Raw genomic sequence first — 21,415 nt, forward strand, 5'->3', positions numbered from 1 at the left:
ATGACACTTGAAAAAAAACAAATTATTGCCTTAATCCGACTATAACTGGACAACTGAAGTGCATGTAAATGTGTTAGTCTGACTAATGCCGGACTTCTCCAACTCCGATTAAGACACCCAGATAATGCGATTGGAAATACATTTTTTGGCGCCATATGCGCATGCTCCAATATCAATATCAAGGCTAGCGTAAGCAAACATCAGCCCTCACAGACACTTGCTGATGTGAATGACTCTTCAAATGGCAAAGTTTGATGTTGTAGTAACAGCTCATGTTACACAGACACTGGTAATGTCAACATAAACAACACTTTTTTAAATCAAGTTAAGTCAAGTCATGGGTATTTAACAAAGTTAAGTCTCAAGTCATCAATACTTGAGTTGGCCAAGTCACGTTCCCTCAAGTCTCCATCTCTGTGTCAGGGCATATTCCAATCGGGTTGTAAATGATAAGCAATATATTGGAATAGGGTTCCTAATAAATTACTTATTATGACTAAGGTTAGGTAGATGTCCTACAAATATCCATACACATTACCCAGCCCATCACTAAATTGAGAAACTTTTTTTTTAAAAAAGACATAACACCAAAAAGACACAAACTGCTCTTTCTGTGCTGGATGTTCATAAACAGTTCAACACTTATGTTGGCATTGTTCTCACACAAAGAAATTCTGGAAAGTTATTACGAGAAGATGTTTTATCTCATGGTATTTTTCTACTTCAGTAAAAGATCTAAGAGTACTTTTTACACCACTGATTATAATCCTTAACATTTCCATGAAATCAGACCCTGTTGGGGTTTCTTTCTTTAGCAATGAGCCATTTCATGTATTTACATAGGCCTGTAATTGTTTTCATTATTAGAGATTTCAGCCAGGTTATCTTGGTTCAGCTTTTTTTTTTCTTTCAAGGAAATACCTCTAGAAATTAACAGCTGCTTATGAGCTCAACTAGCTAAGTAACAGTCTCAAAATGTCTCTAATTTCCCTATAATGAATACTAAATTCCTTCCAGGGAATGTTCTAGGGGGGGAAAAGGCAAAATTTAACCTGACAAACAGAAAAGGCATTTTATCTCCTAATAAGGTATCAAAGCTCCATGAGGTCAGGAATAAACTTCTGGTGGAGAAATACTGAAGATTTTATTTTTGATTTAGATTGTCCTAAAAGTTTATTATTTTATCAGTAAATTCAATTTTATCTTCATCAAGTCAAAAATGTGACCTTTTTACACTTAACTTACAATTACTTTGACACAAAATAGAACCTTTCATTTCAGTGCAAAAACAAACTGAATGTGTACAATGGTGAAATAAATGTGTTAAGATTCTGGTTCATTATAATTTAGAGAACTTGTTTGGTAATAGTCATGCCCTTTGCCAGTCGCACCCTATAAAATGTCCAAAATAGCTTTTCCTCTGGGAGCAATTATTCTTCTCAAAGTATTCAATCAGTGTGAAAATATTCTAATTGGCCCAAGAAACACCCACAATTTGTAAATGTTTAAGTGTGAAAGAGATACAGGACCTTTTAAAAATACCATGACTGCTGAACTGAAATGAGCTTCATTGAATCTTGAGGTAAAAACAACACTGACACAATACAAACCAGAGCCACAAATGTCTTCATTTAACATTTAATAGCCACACGAGACAAAGAGAATCAAGACAGTTTGTTCTTAAACAGGAGTAGTCAGCCGTGTGCCGTGACCGCCTACGGTCCAACCAAACACCACACCAGGAGGTTTCCCAGATTATTTGTTCCTGTCACTAGTCGAGGTTGATGATTGGATGTTAATCAGGAAAACGCTCTGGTGTCTTCTTTAGTGAAAAGGTCTCAACGGTCTGTGGCACAAGGTTGCCTATCTTATATGTATTGCTAAAGTGGACTCTATGTTACACACTAAATAGATCTCAGATCTGATTCGGAGGAGCAGCACACAACATTTTTTATACTACTAAACAGATGATTGGACAAGTGACATCTCATCTTAATACCACATATATACTTCTATAGTTATGATTTTAAAAAAAAAAAGCAAAACATTACTGAAGAGTATTAAAGACAAATGTTTAACAGTATAAAAAGACAAATGTTCAATTTTATAGTTACTTTTTTGTGGTCAAAGATGCATAAATTCATTAAATCTGTTCCTCAAGCCCTTTTTTTAAACAAAATAATCTATCAAAGTGCTTCAGGTTATATAAAGATGCAGAAACCAACAGGAACACTGTGAATGACCCTGACAGAACAGGGGAGAAAACAAATGCCCTTGGCCGAACTAACAAGGTAAAGATTAAGTTAGATTAATGCACACCGACAAAGTCATGTGTCTGAATACGATGTTCTCTAAAATTCCTAATGAGCCATGACACGACTTGTACAGTGAGAAAGAAAGAAAAGAAAAAAAAAATCAGAATCAGCACAAATAAAATCCATTTCATAATTTATCTTTTAAGGCTAGATGTTAGACATACAAACATTTGAAACAAATCTGTAAATCAAGGAGAATATGCATTAATAAACCAAATTACTTACTTATACTTTAACTCAAACCAAAATATAAACTGCGAGATAGCTAATACTCACACAGGCACTTATCAGATATATGTTTCATTTTCAAAAGTCTGCAAAAAGATAAATGAAAAGCAGAGTAGGAGGTTTGGTTCTTATATTTCTCCTCATTGTTCCTGCTCTCACTCTTCCTGCTGCTCTTCATTCTGCTTCTTGGGCAACTGCAAATAAAAAAGAAATACAATTGAAAATCCTTTCACAGTTGCAAAGATGTGTTGAGTGGCCTTAGAAGGAAAATCCACCTTTAACCAAACATTACACTGTGATGTTTATATTTTACTGCGAAGCAGGCATAGACAATGCTACAGAAATTAGTTTCAGCTCTATTCCAGTGATATTTCCCCTTAATTTCAGCAGTAGCTTTACTTATATTTACATCACAGTAATACAGTTATAGCTCTTATATAAATATATAACAATATGTTATGTATAACAGAATGCTCTTCTGATAAACAAACATGTTAAGACTTCCACTTCTTTCCCAAAATAAAGACTGTATACGGTGTAGTTAACCCTCTGAACCTCACAACCTGCCAGAGGATATGAAAGGCACGTTTTCTTAAAAAAGTGAAATGAAGAAATATAATTTAAAAATTGCCAAAATTACTGTAAAAATCGAAATTATTGTCAGATGTTCAAATTTCCAACAGTCCATCAATAATCAGTAATATTTCATCAAAATCACTTTATTTTGTGTAGCTTAACATAAATTAAACTGCAATAAGGAGATTGAAAAACACAAAAAAAAACATTAAATTGTGCATTTTGCACTCAACGTAGCTGGGAAGCCAAGAATGACTCGGCTCAGTCCAACAATCATGAGATTTATTTATTTATTATGTGCGTGTGTATATATATATTATTTTTTAAAGGGAACATGAAGGTTACCTTTGTAAATGAATTCCTTCTGTTCCCTCTCCCTTCTTTGTCTTCGGGTAGATGTACTCTGGTGGGCAAACAGTCAAATCAAAATATTAAAAAGGTAATCCAACATGCTAGTTAGAAAAAAAAACAAATCAGTATTTGATTAAGAAATTTGAACTGGTCGAATAGAGCTAAAGGCATTCTGAAAAATTTAAAATATACGACTTGAGGATTGCTTTTACCCCTTCAGAGAAGCAGAGCCAGACTTCTCAGTGTCAGCGAAAGATGAATGAGCCCCTTCTGCTTCCCGGCCCGCCAGAGGTCTGAATTTCACAGAAGCATCACAGTTGGACGTCTTCTTTTGACTCGGCAGTCCAATGTAGCCTCTCTGCCAGTCCCTTGGGTTTTGTCCTGGTGGGGTTTCTCTGTCGAATCTAAAGTCCCCATCTGAGAATTCAGCTGTAAGATGAGCGGGACACACAATGTGCATACATGAACACAAATGTACAAAATGACCAGAACAGAACTCTGTCCAATATATAAAACCTCCACAGAAAAGGTGTCATGTGTTGCATGTATTGTTTGTAGTGGAATTGAATTGAAAGCTAAATGCTTTTTTCTTATCAAACACACTTTTTTTATAAATGTATATTAAAACCTATACATTACCTTGGTGCTTCATTCTCCTTTGAAACTCTGGAGACACCTGACCGAAGACGTCTTTGGCAGGACTCAGTGGTTTTTTGACGGATGCTTTTGTTAGATTATTCAGTGGATGGGCAGTTTGTGGACGCATGTCACATTTGTCCTAGATTTAAGAACACAGGTTAAGTTTGACTTTAACCATTATGCAATTACAAATCTGACCATTTATTTGTTTCTGAGGTAATGTTCTGTTGAGGATAGGGGCAGTAGCAAAGCATATTTTAGCCAACCAAAAAAAAACCACAGATCTTTAAAGCCACCAGACTCCATTAACAGAAACAGTAATTTTACCTCACAGAACACAAGCTACTGGTCAACTGCTGCTTCAATCGTTTTGTTTGTTTGTGTAGCTGCATGACCGTGATTAAACAGAACTAACTTATTACACACTAACACACTAACAATTTGAGGCAGCGGTAAACCAGATACTCCTGTGTTTTTCAAGGTAAAATTTGCTGTTTTTGTTAATGGAATCTTTTGCTTTCAAGAAAGCATAGATAACACCTTCAGTCAGGCCACCGAGGATATTGCAATCGCAGAGTTTTCCGCGGGCACCTGAATACACTGGGAAATAATTTAAAAAATCTTGCGTAAAACAGCATATTGAATAAATGTCACTGGACTGCTGTAAACCTAAGCCTGTGTGCAAGGAAACTCTCTCTCTCTCTCACACACACACACACACACACACACACACACACACACACACACACACACACACACACACACACACACACACACCATTGATAACTTGAATAAATGGGTTGTACTTTACAATAATTGTGTATGCCTTGCTTTGCTCTGTTGGAAACATTAAGGGATTTTTTTCCCATGGAATTCAGGGGGGATCTGTTAAGTTCCCCCACATGCTGTCAGGCGCCAAGGTAAAGAGGTAAAAATACTGTTAATAAAGAATACACTTAAACTGATACCGCTTTTTTTTGGTGGATGTCTTTTAAGGTGGCTAAATTATGTTTGCTGCAAACCCCATCCTCAGTAATACATTGTGCCAGTACTCCCGCCTCCTTCTCCAAACGGGCGGGGTGTATCGATTACCAGATATTACACTGATAATGAATAAATACCTTATACAACTCAATTTCAAAATATCTGAACTATTCCTTTAATAACACTGATGAGCACATATTAAGAAATTGTCTTTACAGGCTGATTGTTCAGGTCATAATATGAAAATCTCTGACAATAATTTTCTTTCCTCAAGGGCAACAAAATGAAGTAGTTGACATCAACTTGCCATATGTCAAACAATTTTAAGCTGTTCATTGATCTTGATTACTGACATACCTGATGGTGAAAGACAACAGCCTCCTCCAGGGCAACGCCACAGAACTCGCATGGAATGACCACATCGCCCTCTAGTGGACTGGCTGGAGGACTGTAAGAGGCCGGGGACACTGATCGAGGGAAAGTGGGGATGTTTGAAGCAAGTGTGTCTGGGACGCTGTGCATCAGATGTCTTGAAGCATTCCTGCTCATCCTGTCCTCTTTCGGTGGAGACAGCGGCTGCTTGCTGTAGGATGCAAAAGCGGAGGCGGGGCTGCATCCAGTCTGACAGAGAGAGAAGAAAAGTTTACAAAAAAGGTTGAAATATTTGGTGCTTAAATTAAGTCACATCCCGAATTAGACTGAGATGACAGCCTCTTGTTCAAACAGGTTAAGGCTGTAACTACACTGTGAACCGTCTGAAACAAAGATAAAGAAAGGTATGCAGGTGACTGCACGCCATATGATATCGGACTGGATCGGAGCATTTTAAACTGATTAAACTTGTGCATACCGTTGTATTTGTCAACCTTTTGACAACACAGGGTGTTTGTCAATCATAAGGTTACCTACAGGGATAATATAAAACTTTTCTAGGTTAAAAAACAACTACACTCGAATTCAGCAGGCAGAGAGAAGTGGGTCAGTCAAACTGGTTTTATCTGTCAATCAGGTTCAGGTTGTGTTTTGGCTTTTGTGGCGTCATCATGCAGATATGATGCACTGACCTGGAATTACAAACTGTCTGACCTCCAGTGATGTGTCAGCTGGGCAGGTTTTTCCGGCAACATTATCTGTTTACTTGAATATTGACATGAATTCTCAGGGGATTGGGGATATCAAGTATAATATCTCCATAAACCACAAAAAAAGAGAATGACTACAGTGTTTTTGTGTTTCTTCAGGTAATATTAAAACCAAAATAGCATGGAGGAGTACTTAAATATATATATAGACATTAAAATTACTTTTAATTACTGTGGAGGAAGATGAGCAGCATATTTGGGTTTTCTCCCTGCTCTTTTCTTTTTTTAATTTGATTACTGAAGTATCATCTGCCCTCACTACAACAAAACCTTGTTTGTTGTACTCTGGCAAAACAGTGTTTGGAGGCATGGGGACATGATGTCCAGGTACAAATCAGCACGAAAACAAACTGAAGAACCTTATTATCACTGAAAGTCACAAGTCAACAAGTCTATAAATGTGACACATGCCAGTCGTTTAGGCCACTTCTCAATTTTCTGTGATTGTAATTCTATTGTCTTTATCAAGATCCTGTGAGCACAGTAACCCTTTGTATTTCTCGAGGGCTGACTGGTTTGTCTGTTAGTGTGTTTGGATCCCACCATGCCTCACCCTTTGAGCCCCACAACCCAGGTGCCAGTTTTAATTAAGGAATTTATTCTGAGAAAATAAAATAAATAAAAATGTGTCAAAATAACACCATCTAGCATAGTCAGAAGCTGAAAAAAACAGAAAAATATTGTTGATTTTTTTTTTTTTTTTTTTTTTTTTTACATTTCCAGCAGTCCTTGAACAAATCAATCATGTGTGAATAATGCTTCTGTCAGGAGGGATAACCAAATCAAAGATTAAAATTGTGATATTTTATCAAAAGTATTTAATTATGTGCTGCTCAGCACAACTGGGAAGCCATGAATGACTCAGCTGAGACCAAAAGTCATTTGACAAAAAATCAGTTGTACCTGGAATGAAGTGCATGTTGAGATAGTAAAAATATAAATAGTTAAATATATATATTATTTAGTACACTGTTTTTGATAGTATAAACATTGCATTTCCCCAATTTGTGTAAAATAAATTATCAACAAAACCCGCAGTTTTTTACAACATTCTAAGTGCCCTTTACTGCACAAAAGAGGTGCAGGACTTATACAGGGGGCTGTATTGCAGTATTACTAGTATTATAATAGTATTGCTGGGATGTGTGAATGCCGTGGGCAAACAGTTTGAACATTTGAGGAATTAATATGTGTATTACTGATATGTTTTGCAGCCCCCTATATATTTCAATGAAAAGAAAGACCACAGTGAGTAAAATTTGTCAGAAGCAAGAGAATGCCCTGAAAGTGCTTGGGGTTCAGAGGGCTATGGGATCCTCATCAAAATGTTTGTGTAAATCCATATAAGCACTTATTCTGCAGGCTAACAAAAAAACACCATCAGTAAACCTACTAGTGTCTAATAGTACAACCATAAAAACAAAACCACATCTCTTACCTGATGCAAAATTAGGTCATCTTCAGGAAACAGCTCTTCGCAGAACTCACAAGGCAGCATGGTATCTGTGAAAATAAATAAAACCATTAACAAACTGCCAACAGAATCATTTTAAGTAATCTAACCAACAATAATTTACCTGCTTGATCATGTTCCTGGATGGCACTCGTGCCGGTAGTGAAGTTTGGGTAGTTGTTGTTGGGTGGAGAGAGTGGAGAGTTTACAGAGGTGTTAGGCGTCTTCTCAATCTTGTGGTCCCAGATACCGCTCCACAGGTTTCCCTCTATGCCTCCAGCCACTGATTCTCCATCACTCTGCAGGCTGAGAGCCAGCATGTAGTCCAGGCCTGATGAATCCTCATTCAGAGAGAGCTCACTTTGGGGCCAGGCACTACTGCTGCTGCTATTCAGGAAATCTGTCTGCCCCAACACTACAAGAAAAGAAAAACAACTTGAGCTGCTCGTAGTAATTAGGAAGGAAAAGATTAGAAATGTTATGTTTTTTATGATTGTTCCATCTAATGTTTTGCTAAACCCTTAATATAAAACACATATACATTTGTTAAATTTTAGTGATTAAAAAAATGGAAATGTATTTGAGATGTCTGTTAAACATTATGGATACATACAATGTGTTTTGGTTCGAAACACTGAATGTAAACATGACTTTTGTTTCTTTACAGAAAAAAATCAGCTTCTACAGTCTTTGAAAGCTGCATTGGTGTATATTTTTGGCCAATACATAATTATATATTCAAACAAAATGATTAAGCCTGCTGGTTGTGCACTTTTGTTTCTCCCAACATAACAGTAAATAATTGATAGGTCAGTGATAAACTCACAGTGGCTAAATGTATTTCTCGGGGTAGTATTTTTCCAGTCCCCTGAGCCTTGAGGTCCCCTTGAAGTGTTATATACTCTGGGATCGAACGGCCGGGGAAAGGCCTGTTGTTCTGCCGCACTGATGTTATTATTCTTTGGGCCCCTCTCTTGTGCTCTGAGGAGGTTTCGGATGGAGTGGGCTTCAAGCCATGCCCCTGGAGGCTGCTGTTCTACTGGACTGCGACTTGTCCGGCTGTTGTTTCTCTCTTGGGGCGGTGTAAGGCTTCCGCATAAGACCGGATGCACAGCTTGTTCCCTCAACATCACATTGCACTTGCAGTGTGGGCAGGGCTCAGTGCGTGTACCGCAATAATCCTCATGTTCTTTGGATTGACTGAAAACAATCTCCAGTTCACAGTATTGGCACGGAATCAGCCGCTGAGAACATTCAGAGCCCTGATGGAAACAATTGAGAAGAAAGACAATTTAAGGATTTAGTAAAGATGGTTGAATATTAGCGTTATAAATAGGGAAGAAAATAGTTATTCAGAAGTACCTGGTGAACGGCAATGTGATTCTTGTCAATCTTCAAACCACACTTGCATGTAATCTGAAATGAAAGTAAAAATGATTACAATGTTGCAGTCATCCAGTGGCATTACCAGTCTGACTTTATTTCATTGTTGGTCCTACTGATGATTGCAGTATATGGTCTGACAGTTTATAGTAGGTCTGGTATCAGTAACTGATATTGATTTATATTGATTGTTCAATAAGCAACAAAGCACAATGGGGTGTCCCAGTGTAGCCAATTAATATAAGGCAGACAAAAAGATTTCCACAGCAAGTCCACTTTGCAGTTCCCTGGTTTGTGGCAAGGAAACTATAAATAAATTGTTGTTTTCTTTTTTTTCTGGGTTTGGGACATATTAAATAATGTTCACACTTGATTAGTTGTTCCAGGCTATGTAGATAACACACATTTATCCACTTTGTTGTATTGGGTCTGGCCTTTAAAGCAGAATAAATCATGGATTATGCATGGAATGTGTTAATGTCTCCAGTATTGCTGTTCAGAATTTACCTGAGTATGCTCCTGCTGTTTGTGGTCCTGCAGATCTGACCGGGGCACTGGCTCCTGGCAAACATCACACAATGCAATGTTTCTTCGGCAATGGATCTCATGGGTCGTAAAATTAGCCTCTGGAATGTCATGTTTGCTAAAAAGGTAAAGAAAATAGAGAAATCAAATTGACTAGGGGCGGGACAAAATATTGATACAGCAATATATTGTGTTTTTACAATACTTTATCAATACACTAGGGCCACTAGTGTTTAACTAAATCATGCAGGCATGATAAACAGATTCTCCTACAAATTTGACTTACTAAAGTAATTATTAAATAACTTCTTGTGGTGGTTCTTATTAGTTGTATTCTTCCTTTAATCATTTTAACCCCAGACTACTCCTGCTTTCTGAAAAGCAGAACAATTGGAATGATAGCACATGTGGACGTACACAAGCTGCAGACAGTGATCTAAGACTTTTGCACTTTGTGGTAACATTTTTTTTAATCTCATGTCAAATTCTGTTAATCTGACACCACAATGTATTGGATAAAAACACAATTACTGCTTTTTGCCTTTCGAGGGAATATTGTTTAATCTTCAGATATCGTGATGTATTGTAGATTGTTGGCTTACAGTGCATTGATTATTGCAGAATCGCTGTACCTTGACACCATCTTTATCGTATGGAGAATAACTCTGCGGTTCCCACCCCTACATACAATGTCGTTTATTCATACTTACCAATTTCCACAGAACTGGGTATTTTCATCTGCCATGGCTTTACCGAAGCCTGTGGACAAATGTAGCGTTTGTTATTAAGACAAAAACAGCTTGACTGACATGTCAGGATAAAGTGACACTAAAACTAGCTCTGTTTTTCTGCCCTTTTCAGGTTTGTATGCACGGTTATAGCTATAACTAAGAATTTGGGATTCATTAACATTATGCATGGGTTCATTTAGAGATAGCTCTCTGTATAATAAATGCTAATGTAAAGAGTACAGCTGGTTGACAGTTCTTACGGTTTGCTTACCCTGTGTTTCCAGGCAGATTGCTAACGTTAGCTGACAACGATGGCCTGGATCAGAAAGATTCCCCGTCAACTTCACTCAACAAACATCTCGAAAAACCTCAGAAAGTTGGACACTGTTGGCCGTGTTGCCTTTAGCTAGCTACGTATCTTAACATTAAATACCTTGTTAGCAAACCACCGCGTAGCATTAATTTAGCTAGCCTAACTAACTTTATACGCTATTTACGAAGTAGCAACCGGGCCAAGAAGCTAATGTGCCGTCCGGTCTACGCAAAACGAGGACAGTCGTTGTGATTATACCGTGTGTCTATTAATTCACCTCTGTAGGCTATATAATCAAGAATAAACCGCGGATAACAGCTAATTATTTGATGATATCTTGTGAAACAGTTCGTTATTTCCTTCTTGATGTAATCCGGGTGTTTGGTACCCCGAGTTCGGCCTCTCAGGTTGTCTACGTACACATCCTTTCCGCCCCTTTAAATATAAGCGCAACCAAACCAAATCCTATCATAACAATATATAATATTGTAACAAGCCTAAACACTTAGATTTAGTAACAAAATAATGCCCTGGTTTTGTTAGGAGCGTATATAATATAGCGGTTAATGGTTGAAGTCAACTTTAAGTCCAAACTCAGGGTAAAATAATCTAATTTATCTCCGAGCTCGATTCTGATTGGTTGAGTAAACACGGTGCGCCTGTCAAAACGTTTCGGGTGACATCCCTGCTTTTAGTTTCTATCCGATATCTGATACTACCAGCAATGTGATAAAGGGGTCAAAAGCAGAAACATTGTTGTCATTACAGCTGTCATTTCAGCACAGTTTCATCAAGCAAGTGCTACGCATCAGTAACTTTATTTGAACTTCCTGTCTACAAAGGAAGTAGTGTTTTGTCCGTTGTGCTACTTGAGTCTGCATTTTTTAGCATTTCGTCACCCTGTTAAAATAATCGCCTAACTCGTTTTTTCAAGTTTTGCAGGAAACAAAAAAAACTTCACCGAAAGTGTAACATATGACATGTATTGATCATTTCACTCAAAAGGGATGTAACAAAGGATGGATATTGGCATAGTAATAACACTGTGTGTACATTATGTAAGTTAAGAGAAATAAATGACTTATGGTAACACCTTATTTTGAAGGTGTCCACATTTAGTCACACAAGCCTGTCAGAAACATGACAAGTATCATGAGCATTAATGTTCATGACATATCCCATGTCATGTTTATGACACACTCATGTCACTCTTATGTAGACAGTCCAGTACTTGAGTAAATGTACAGTTACTTTCCACCATTGCTACCTGCCTCTTCTAACATATACATATCAGTTAAGAATCCTCCTTCAGACACTGTATGAGGATTAAAGGAATAGTTTGTGCATTATTATACAAAACTTGGTACAATTATTGTCAATGTCCTCCTGAGGATAACCATTTAAGGTTTTATTGATCGGCCCCTAGGTGGCACTGTGGTGGCAGTCTAATTTCATATTTGGTACCGTGGCCACACTATAACACGTAAAGCAATGAAATTCATAGAGGTGGTATAGACTGGCCCCTGTAACGCACACACCCCGATGGCAGCATGCCCCGACACGCGTGTACTGCGAGGGCCCGTTCAGTACTGCTTGCAGTCCTAGTTTTATTCAAGCATTGTAGTTTTTTTTTTTTTTTACTTCACTACATTTAGCTGACAGCTTTAGTTTTAATGTAAAGATTTAACATGAAAAAATACAATTGAATTATTGACACAATATTATCATGTGGGTATTATTAACATATTTCCTTTCTTAAATTTAACATTATTACGGGTATACTGCAATACTTTTAGTTACACTGTTAAACACATCCAATTTATCTATGACATTATTATGATTACACAATACACAAATTAATCTGAATTATATTAAAATGTATTTTTCATTTATTTATTATTAATAAAAATGTGTATCACTGAGTTGGGGGGAATGTTGGATTTATATATAATTTATATACATTATGGACCCAGCATTCATTCATCATAATTCTTTCTCTCAAAAAAATACAAAAAAGCATAATTGTTATGGTTGTAAAAGAAACCTCAAGAATTGTAAGAGCCAATATTTCCTCCTGATCTCTATTCCACCAGCTCAGTCTTCCAGACACCAAGTACATGCAACATTAAAATCAGCACAACATTGTCCTTTCAGAGTTTATTAAGTTTTTGATCTACCAATACTGTCACATCAGACATTTTCATTTTTGAAAGGCAGTTTTGTTCAGATAAAACACTGATCTTATTTACAGCAAATGTTAGGACGCAGTACATAAATCCTCACTTGTCATCCCTGTCAAGATGCCCTCCCCAAATGATTGGACCATTATTTCAAATACATAAACCTTTTAATTCATATCAAAGCCCTTGTTCCCGAAGAGGTAAAGTCAACAATTTTTTCTCCAATGTAATTTAAAAAATGTAACTCCATGCCCAAAGTTTACAAACAAAATACTTAGAAAAGCAATTTATTTAAAAAAAAAAATGAGACTGGATTGAAAGAAAGGACTCATTATATATCCATATATATTCAAATAAAATCTTGCAAAATGTTAGATTTTTGTCTTGTAAAATATATTGATAAACATATAAATGATTAACTTACTGGGTGCTGGCTTGATTTCACTCTTCAAGCATCCAGAGGGCCAAAAAGTGGATACATTTCAGTTAAAGTGTAAAAACATGGTTTTTCACATTGTTGAAGGACTTTCAACTTCTCCAAGAGTACATTATAAAATGAACAATTATAGCACCCAGTCACATTGGTTGGATCCTGGTGATGCATTACGTTATGTAAAGGCTCTTAATGGCTTTCATGATTGTCTGATGTGAATTTATGCCCAACATGAAGAAGGTTACGGACGAGTTCTCTTGCTCAAAGTTTGCCAAATATAACATTCATAAGGAATACTAGCTGCATTTGTTTGTAAAAGGAAGGCAGTACAGACAGCCCTGCTGTTGTAGCCAGAGCTAGGCACAGGAAATGACTGTGATACATGCACCAAGACTAATCAAGACATCTGTGTATAGCTACATATACCTCACACATCCTCATCATGCACAGGTGCTATAGTTATTGCTCTAGGTTGGGGGGGGGGTTAATTTTTAAAAAGTACCATCAAAAATTAACTAAAATGACTTAGACTATTTTTGAATGATTTCTACTTAACTCCTTATTAAGGTCATGATTACAAAAGCTTCAAGTGGCTATTAATAATAACCATCAAGCAGTTTAAAAGCATCCCTGTAAGCACCATATCTTGCATTATAGCAACCAAGCCACAATGTTGCATGAACAAACTGAAATCGCTACAATGCTGGTGTTTTCTGTGGGGCGACAACAAAGGCATCTCTTCACATGTAACTGTGTCAAAGAGTGTGTCAATAGGAAGCATGTTAGCATATGTGGGGTATCAGATACACAACCAGCATGTGAAAGAGAGCTATATTCCGGTGCATACTGTGTCCGTCTTGTTGGTGACTCAAAACACCTTCCACGCGACTGTTTTATGTTGTTGCTTTTCTTGCCATCTTTACTTACCATTGTACACTGATGACAGACATCTATAAAAGATATTTGGGGATATTTGGTCAGGAATTGTAATTACAAAAGTTAAAAGTTAACAAAAATTAAATTGTCTATCAATAACTAAAGTGTTGTCACAATTACAAACACTGTACACCAACTTTTGAATGGAAAAAAGGCTGGTTTTCACTGTAACTTTCATAAATTCATGTCCTTGGTCCAATATAAAATTCAGTTGGTTGTTCTTAGATAGTCATTGACCACAGTCCTGTGAAAAAATATTCTTACTAAACTACACACTATTTTATATGATCTAGAGTGGCGAAATGGAAGAAAGGGCTCAAAGACAGCATAAAAGACAACAAAAGGAATAACAGAAAAGGACAGTACTAACATTCATGAAATGAAAAGAAGAAGGCACAGATTTAAAGAGTTGAGACTAGAAGTCATAGAGGTAGCTGAGGTCACAGAGAGGAACAAAGGAGGAAAAAGAAACTGTTTAAGAAAGAAAATGTGTGATGAAATGTCTATCTGTCCTTGGATCCAAGCTTCTCAATCAAGTCCTGCAGGGGAGCAAGCTCCCGCCTGTCGATGAGGTTGAACTCCTACAAGGAAAAAAAAAAAAACATATTATATTAGATTGTTCCAAATTTATAAAGTTTATATGACACGTTTTTTTACAGTACATATCTGACGAGGACAGAAGATTCAGTAGCATTTACGCGTTACACGTTTCATACTCCGGGAGCATTTTGCCTATCTAAAGTGCAAGCAGCTCCAGCGGCCATTACCCAGTGGGATGCAACTCATCTGCCCATCGTGGAATTAATTATAAACTGAAAATGTCACAGAATAGCAGGAGTCAGATTTTGCTTACAACATGCAAATGGCAGAGGATTTCTTATGAAAGTGAAAATCAAAAGTGCCCATTAGGCAATATTTCATACTTAAATCTAATCAATGAATATCTTTTCTTGTAAAATGTTCGATGTAATCTGTGTGTTGTCACTAGTTTATTAATTGGTGGGAACATCTCAACGCAGCATCCCTAATCATGCCTCAAATGAAAACTGCCTCCTGCCATGTCAAATTGTCTTGAGCCCCTTTCTGAAATGTAGACATTTAGACATTTTTCAGACATCGGGGAAATTGCAGAGTTGATCCGTTTATTCAAGTCTGGATTTTTTGGCTTGTGGAAAAATGAATGAGTCTGTTGAAACATGAAAGGATGAATTTAAAATGAATAAACATTAAATTAAACAAACAAATACATTTAAACATCAGTAGAAATGGAAAAAACAAAAATAACAAAAAATGTTAAAAATAAAAGGAAAATAAAGAAGGCAAATAAATAGGGGAGAAAATTAAACCCCAATATCCATTCATGCCACATTTATCAATTAATTAATGGCTACATTTATTTCTAAAATTATTTTTGGTGCATGTAATGGCATATTCATTCATTTATTTATTGCATTATTTATTTATTATTTTCTCAGCTTCCATCCTCCATACTTCAAACATGTAGCAACATGTCAAATTGGCATGTATGCATTACAGTGCATGTCTTAATGGGGCTTTACAAAGCAGTGATTAATTAGGCCCTACATTGTAGCAGGATAATCTCACCTGAACAAAGAAAATGAAGTGCTTGAAGGAGGTGTTGAGGTGGGCCTCCTCCTGCAGCTGCATCACAGAGTCAAAATGTTGGTGGTAGATGTGAGCGTAAACCCTGAACAGGCGCTTCAGGATGGTTTTGGCCACAGACATGAAGTTCTTGGGAAAAGGAACTCCTGTGGGCCAGAAGGTGGTGGAAAATGCTGATGTCAGGAGAATAGTTTGTGTACTGACAGTAGCAGAAAAATCTCTTCATCCACACAAAGTTACAATTTAAAAATGTACAAGACTTGCAGAGGAGATACAGCGCAGTTGGACAGTGTTAGGACACTCTGACACTTCCTCTGTACTCCACCACACTGGGTTTGAAATGAGATTTAAAGAGCCAACTTTCAGTTTTCACATGTTACACTGATACAATTTATTCACAGTTCATTTGATCAAATTGTCTCTTTAGACTCGGCCCAATCAAATGTATATGTAGGTATGCCCTTCACATAGTGGAAGTTGAATTCAGTGGCTGAACATCCTTTAGAAAAAGTTGCCATTTCAGCATTGACAACAACTTCCTGCACTGCATGGCAAACCCAAAAAAAGAAGGCTTATACACTGCTCTTCAATTAAGGGGGACTAAATGAAACTCAGCAAGTTAATATAAATTGGGGCTGTGTCCAAACTGCTGAAAATAAAAATTCTTCATTAATCAAAACTCACCAATCTTGGAGGGGAAAAGTGTCTCATCATCCAATTGATCCTGCACCCAGGTCATCAGGTAGTCGATGTACTTTGGCGCGGAGCATTTGATGGGCTTCTTAATATTGGTGCCATCAGCCCAGTGATACTCATATCTACAGAGAAACAACAAAATATTTACATTATTCACCTGGTTCATTAGTTACAGTAGACTTAGGAGACATGAACATGAAAGTTTGTCTAAACATGCACTGGTTCTGCCCCAGTAGATAATATAAAAACAGACCAGCAGGGAGAAATGCAAAAGTAACTACAATTATGTTCTTGAAGGCGGCTATGTCAACAGGAAGTGATCTGCAGCCTCTTCCTCCTGATTACAGACTGAGTGCAGACAGTCTTGGCAGGAGAGGGGATAGAGGAAGTGCCAAATCTAGATTCTAACTAAACAGCCTCTACATGGACCACATGCAAAGTTTAATTCCTGTTTTTTTCTCATCTGACTGTCAGATGATGCATTTCAATTTCATACACTTTACAGCTGTCGTAGGGATTTGTTGTTGACGTCATAGGGCAAAAATTCTATTAAAACCTTTCAGCATATTGTAGTTCAAGTGTTCTGAGAGAAAACTGCACAGGTTTCCTCTTGGCTCAGTTTTCAGCCTTTATAAAACCTAGCCTGAGAAGGAAGACATTGGCCAATCAATCAATTCAGATAGTGAAAGTTGAATTCAGTGGAAGAACATCCTTCAGAAAAAGTTGCTACTCCTACATTGACAACTACCTTCACTGCAAAGCAACCCCAAAAAAGGAAGCAAGACTTCTTAAAAAACATAAAGCCTCTCAAAAAGGTTCCTAGTAGATTAGCCTTCTGCTAACTGCAGACAATGGCTTGCGGCTGCAGCTAATTTAAGATCAAGTGCATGTTGCGTGCTAGATCCTCTAATCGGTATGCCATCTAAAAGGCCTTTACAGACCCACATTAACTCTGCAAAGATAACATGACAGTACTTCTCACAGAATTGCTGCTTTATAACAGCATGTGGATGACAATCATGATCTGGATGATTGAAATGAATGACCAATAGTAAACAATTATTGAGTTATTTTTTCTTTGCGCCGTAAAAAATAAACTAGGATCAGTTCACAAATCTTCAATTCAGTTGTTAATGTACATTTTGGTACAAGTATTTATCTAATAAGATTCATTTTTCTTCTTTTATTTTCTCATCACTGGGTAGCACATGACATCTGGGAGCATAATAATGTTCATTCACTAATAATTGAAAATGGACTCAGCTGAGCTTACTTAAACTCTTCACCATCATTTCATAAATGCCTGTGATCGTAAATAAAGTTTCAACCCGGCATACATCCCAGCCAGGGTTCCTGAAGAAAAAAAAACACCAAAACAGTTAAAGAGCATCTCTGAAAGCCCAGCAAGCAACATGGAATCCTCCTACTTATTGATAATTCCTTGTTCTCTTCTGTTGTAAAATAAGGCTTTAAGTGCCTTTAGCAGTGTGGTAATGAGCCATTCATAACAAATGTCTTTGATCACATCACGGGATGTTTGTTATGAAGCTTTGTATCATTATATTGCATCTTGCATTAGTGATTCATGTTTAGAAATACTCTTCAAAGCTCTGTGTGACGCATCTGGTGGTCAGCCAATTTGTAAAGTTCCATGTTTCCTAAAAATTGCGTAAACGCATACGCCAGCAGAAATATTTCAATGGGACTTGCCAAATAACATTTAGCCCATTTACGAGCTGTTCACTGCATCAAGTTATGAAATTACATACAAGTTTGGGGTTGCTGTCTTAATAAACACACAAAACGGTCTTCTCCCGACTTTCTAATTCACCCTCTGTTTTTAAAAGTTTTAAAGGAACTACAAGGAGTTTTGAAGCGGTTGTGAAACTAATTTCTAACTTCTAATTTTAATGCTGATTCCTCTTTATGACGCATATAAGCAAAAGTGACGATCAGCAGGAAAATTGGTTATTTTTTATTAAGGCATTATTGATGCTCGTCCCCGGGTCCAATTCTCCTCAAAATCAGACAAAACTATTTATGGCCGTCTCACCTCAACCGCATTTCATTATTGTTCTAACAGGAAAAGATGAGAGAACCGTGGTGAGGGTAGCAGAGTGGAGATTCTCAAGAGTAAAACCTATGAAGATGGACCAAGTGTGCCGGGCATACACCCACAAAGTTTGCCACATTGGCAGGCACATTTCCAGCTGGTCTCACTCCATCTTACCCAATGCAGTACTGAGGGGTAAAGAGTAGTGCTGGGATGCCTACCTTTACATCTGAACCCGTTCTATTCAAGTGTCTCAAAAAGCCACTAACAGAGTGACAGGGAGCCAAAACACAAAGAAGCTAAATAGATTACAGCCATTGTTAATATTAATTATTTGCACCTTTGCTTTTCCTTCTGAAACATTTAAAAATATCTTATAGAAGCCCTTAGCTCAAAGAGAAGCTGCATGCATAAAAGGACACTGTTGGTCTGTACCTTGGTCCAGCAGACATTACAGAGCAGCTGGTCTCAGTGCAGAACTCAGTGATGGTCCCGTACAGCATGTTGATCTGGTTGAAGAAATCCACAGCTGAAAGAAAAGTATTCATTAGATTTCTGTTCTGTGTAATATTAATGCTTGTAACAATAAACTTAATCACTTTTCTATATTGTAAATGGGCTGCACTTATATAGCTCTTTTCTAGTGTTTGCGACCACACTACAGACAGCGCTCATTTACCCATTCACACGCACTTTAATACTAGTGGCCAAGGCTACCCTAAACGGTACCACCTGCAACCATCAGGAACTCAATCACACACCGCAGCATCAGCAGAAATTTGGGGTTCAGTATCTTGCCCAAGGATACTTCAACATGTAGGCTGCCATGGTCAGGGATCGAACCATTAACCTTTTTAAAATATATTTTTTGGGCATTAATGGCTCTATTTGACAGTGGCAGAGAGATAGACTGGAAGGGGAAGGAAAGGGCTCCGAGCTGGATCCGAAGTTGGGACGCCCAACTTCTCTTTTACCACTTGGCAATGCACATGTTCAACTTCTGTACAAGAACCACTTATGTTAAGACAGTTATGTTAAGACAGTTGTTTGTGGACTGAGGGATGTATTCTATATAGGTTTAATGCATCCATCAACTCACTGTTGACAGCAATCCACTCATTGAGATCCTCTCCCTCTGGCAACATGACAGCCTGCCTCAAGTTCCCACTGCCCAGTGTTGCCTCAGCATGTTTCAACAGCTCATACTGGTGGGAACCCTCTGGGATGTTCTTCTTCGGCTTGAAGGTCTTGGATGAGCGACCGCTACTGAGAACAAACAAACATAGAGCTGACCAACTGTGTAGCATTTTAAAGGGCCGTGGTGTTTTGGATGCTCCTCTTGGGCCTCCACATGTGATGATTTTTCCTGTGTGGTTTGTGCAATCAGCAGCTACAAGGAGGCATTATGGGGAACATTGTGATAATCATTGCCACATTTGTCAAACAAGCAAACGTTTGTCAACTTGTCTTTGCTTGTTTTCAGTGTGACGGGAGCGTGACTGTATAGTCTGAGTCCTGTTGTGTTGTTAAGTTATGCTGATAAGTGCAACAGACAGGAAATGCGAGTGTCACTGTAAAAAACGGGACAGTTAATCACATTGCTCGACGTTAAGCAACCTCTCAACAGGGTCCAGACAGCAAAGATGTGAATGATAATTAATGTTAACCCTCTAGAGTCCATCTATTTATTGAAAGTACATGTTTTATTTACAGTAATAACTATTTATATACGATATGTAGACAAGCTGAGAAAGCCAGTTGAAAATGCAATCATAGGAGCTTTCACACTGTGCCATTTATGTTTCTAGAACCTTTTTAAAATGTGACTTTTCTTTCTACAATGAAAACTATTACTATTTTTAATTTACATGCAAATAGACTGTTTTGTAGTTTTATTATTTATTATTATTTCTGCTGTTTTTGTGTGTATAAATGATTTTTAAAAATGGTAAATTTCCATAGACACCTGTGTTTCTTGTTTGTATTTTGGGTTCCTGGCAGCTTTATACTTTGTTAATTAAAATAAAATGAAAAATCAGACCAAGTTTGTGTCGAGAAAAAGGAGCCATGCATGTGATGTAAGGACAGACTGAAAGATGCTAAACAGAGACAGAAATGAATGCATAGGAAGTTGAAAAAAAATCAACCAAAATCTCCTGGACTTCAGAGGTTTAACAGGTCTGATCTACATTAATGGGGAAATGATTCTTTCAGCTAAGTCGGCTAACCAACCGTAAGCTAACGTTAATAATCATGCTAGCTAAGTTTGAACACAACTAACGTTAGTTAACAAAGTTATAGTTGGCGACTGCTGGAAAACCATAAATAACCGAAATAAAAAGGCGATAAAAGCGGTTTAAGTTAAACCTAAATGTATAAGGCACACAACGCGGTTACCTTGCTTGTTTTCTATAACAGTGTCTTACTTTGACGCCATTTACTTCCCTAGATGCAACTTCGTAGAAGCGCAGCTAACGTTAACCACAAGCTCCGTCTGTAACTTCACTTTACTTACAACAGGAAGCTCATCTTGGCGAAGCGGTCGTCGGAGAGCCTCGATAACAGCTCCTAACTCTGATTTAGTAAACAGAAATTGTGTTACAGTTAGACACAGGGGACCACTTAAAAGCGATGCCTGCTAACTGTAACGTCCAGGCTAATGTGAACTGCACCCACTGTGGCTCTTCCTCTATCGGCTCTCCGGAGATGCCGGGCCGGCAGACTGTCGCCCCCTGTTGGTCTCAGGTACTAACTACCACACCCCATATACACTCAATACTGACTTTATGACTGTCTGTCTACTAATACAGTTATTACGACAATCTATGGTTATTACCAAGCAGGGGTGAACCCG

The 21,415-nt window shown here is 37.6% G+C and overlaps 2 protein-coding genes across 3 annotated transcripts; both read right to left on the bottom strand.

The window, feature by feature from the left end:
- Window positions 1–2,194: 2,194 nt before the first annotated feature.
- Window positions 2,195–11,217, bottom strand: trafd1 (TRAF-type zinc finger domain containing 1). The gene is made up of 12 exons (XM_059337885.1): window positions 10,599–11,217; window positions 10,307–10,355; window positions 9,579–9,714; window positions 9,051–9,104; window positions 8,515–8,950; window positions 7,813–8,103; window positions 7,674–7,738; window positions 5,451–5,714; window positions 4,110–4,248; window positions 3,683–3,899; window positions 3,465–3,522; window positions 2,195–2,737 (listed from the first exon to the last, which is right to left on the bottom strand). Exons 2-12 carry the CDS (start codon window positions 10,339–10,341, stop codon window positions 2,699–2,701), a joined length of 1,734 nt encoding a protein of 577 aa, XP_059193868.1. The 5' UTR covers window positions 10,342–10,355; window positions 10,599–11,217; the 3' UTR covers window positions 2,195–2,698.
- A 1,565-nt stretch (window positions 11,218–12,782) lies between these two features.
- LOC131974891 (MOB kinase activator 1A) lies at window positions 12,783–21,240 on the bottom strand. 2 transcript variants are annotated; one of them, XM_059337391.1, is made up of 6 exons: window positions 21,077–21,240; window positions 19,661–19,824; window positions 18,997–19,090; window positions 16,497–16,630; window positions 15,795–15,958; window positions 12,783–14,770 (listed from the first exon to the last, which is right to left on the bottom strand). In XM_059337391.1, the coding sequence occupies exons 1-6, from the start codon at window positions 21,088–21,090 to the stop codon at window positions 14,693–14,695; spliced, it is 648 nt and encodes a 215-aa protein (XP_059193374.1). In that variant the 5' UTR covers window positions 21,091–21,240; the 3' UTR covers window positions 12,783–14,692. The 2 variants fall into 2 exon arrangements, with proteins under 2 accessions (XP_059193374.1, XP_059193372.1); XM_059337389.1 differs by having other exon boundaries at window positions 19,661–19,827; window positions 21,077–21,237.
- Window positions 21,241–21,415: the final 175 nt, after the last annotated feature.

Source organism: Centropristis striata, chromosome 7 (assembly GCF_030273125.1).
Source record: "Centropristis striata isolate RG_2023a ecotype Rhode Island chromosome 7, C.striata_1.0, whole genome shotgun sequence".
NCBI classification, from domain to species: Eukaryota; Metazoa; Chordata; class Actinopteri; order Perciformes; family Serranidae; genus Centropristis; species Centropristis striata.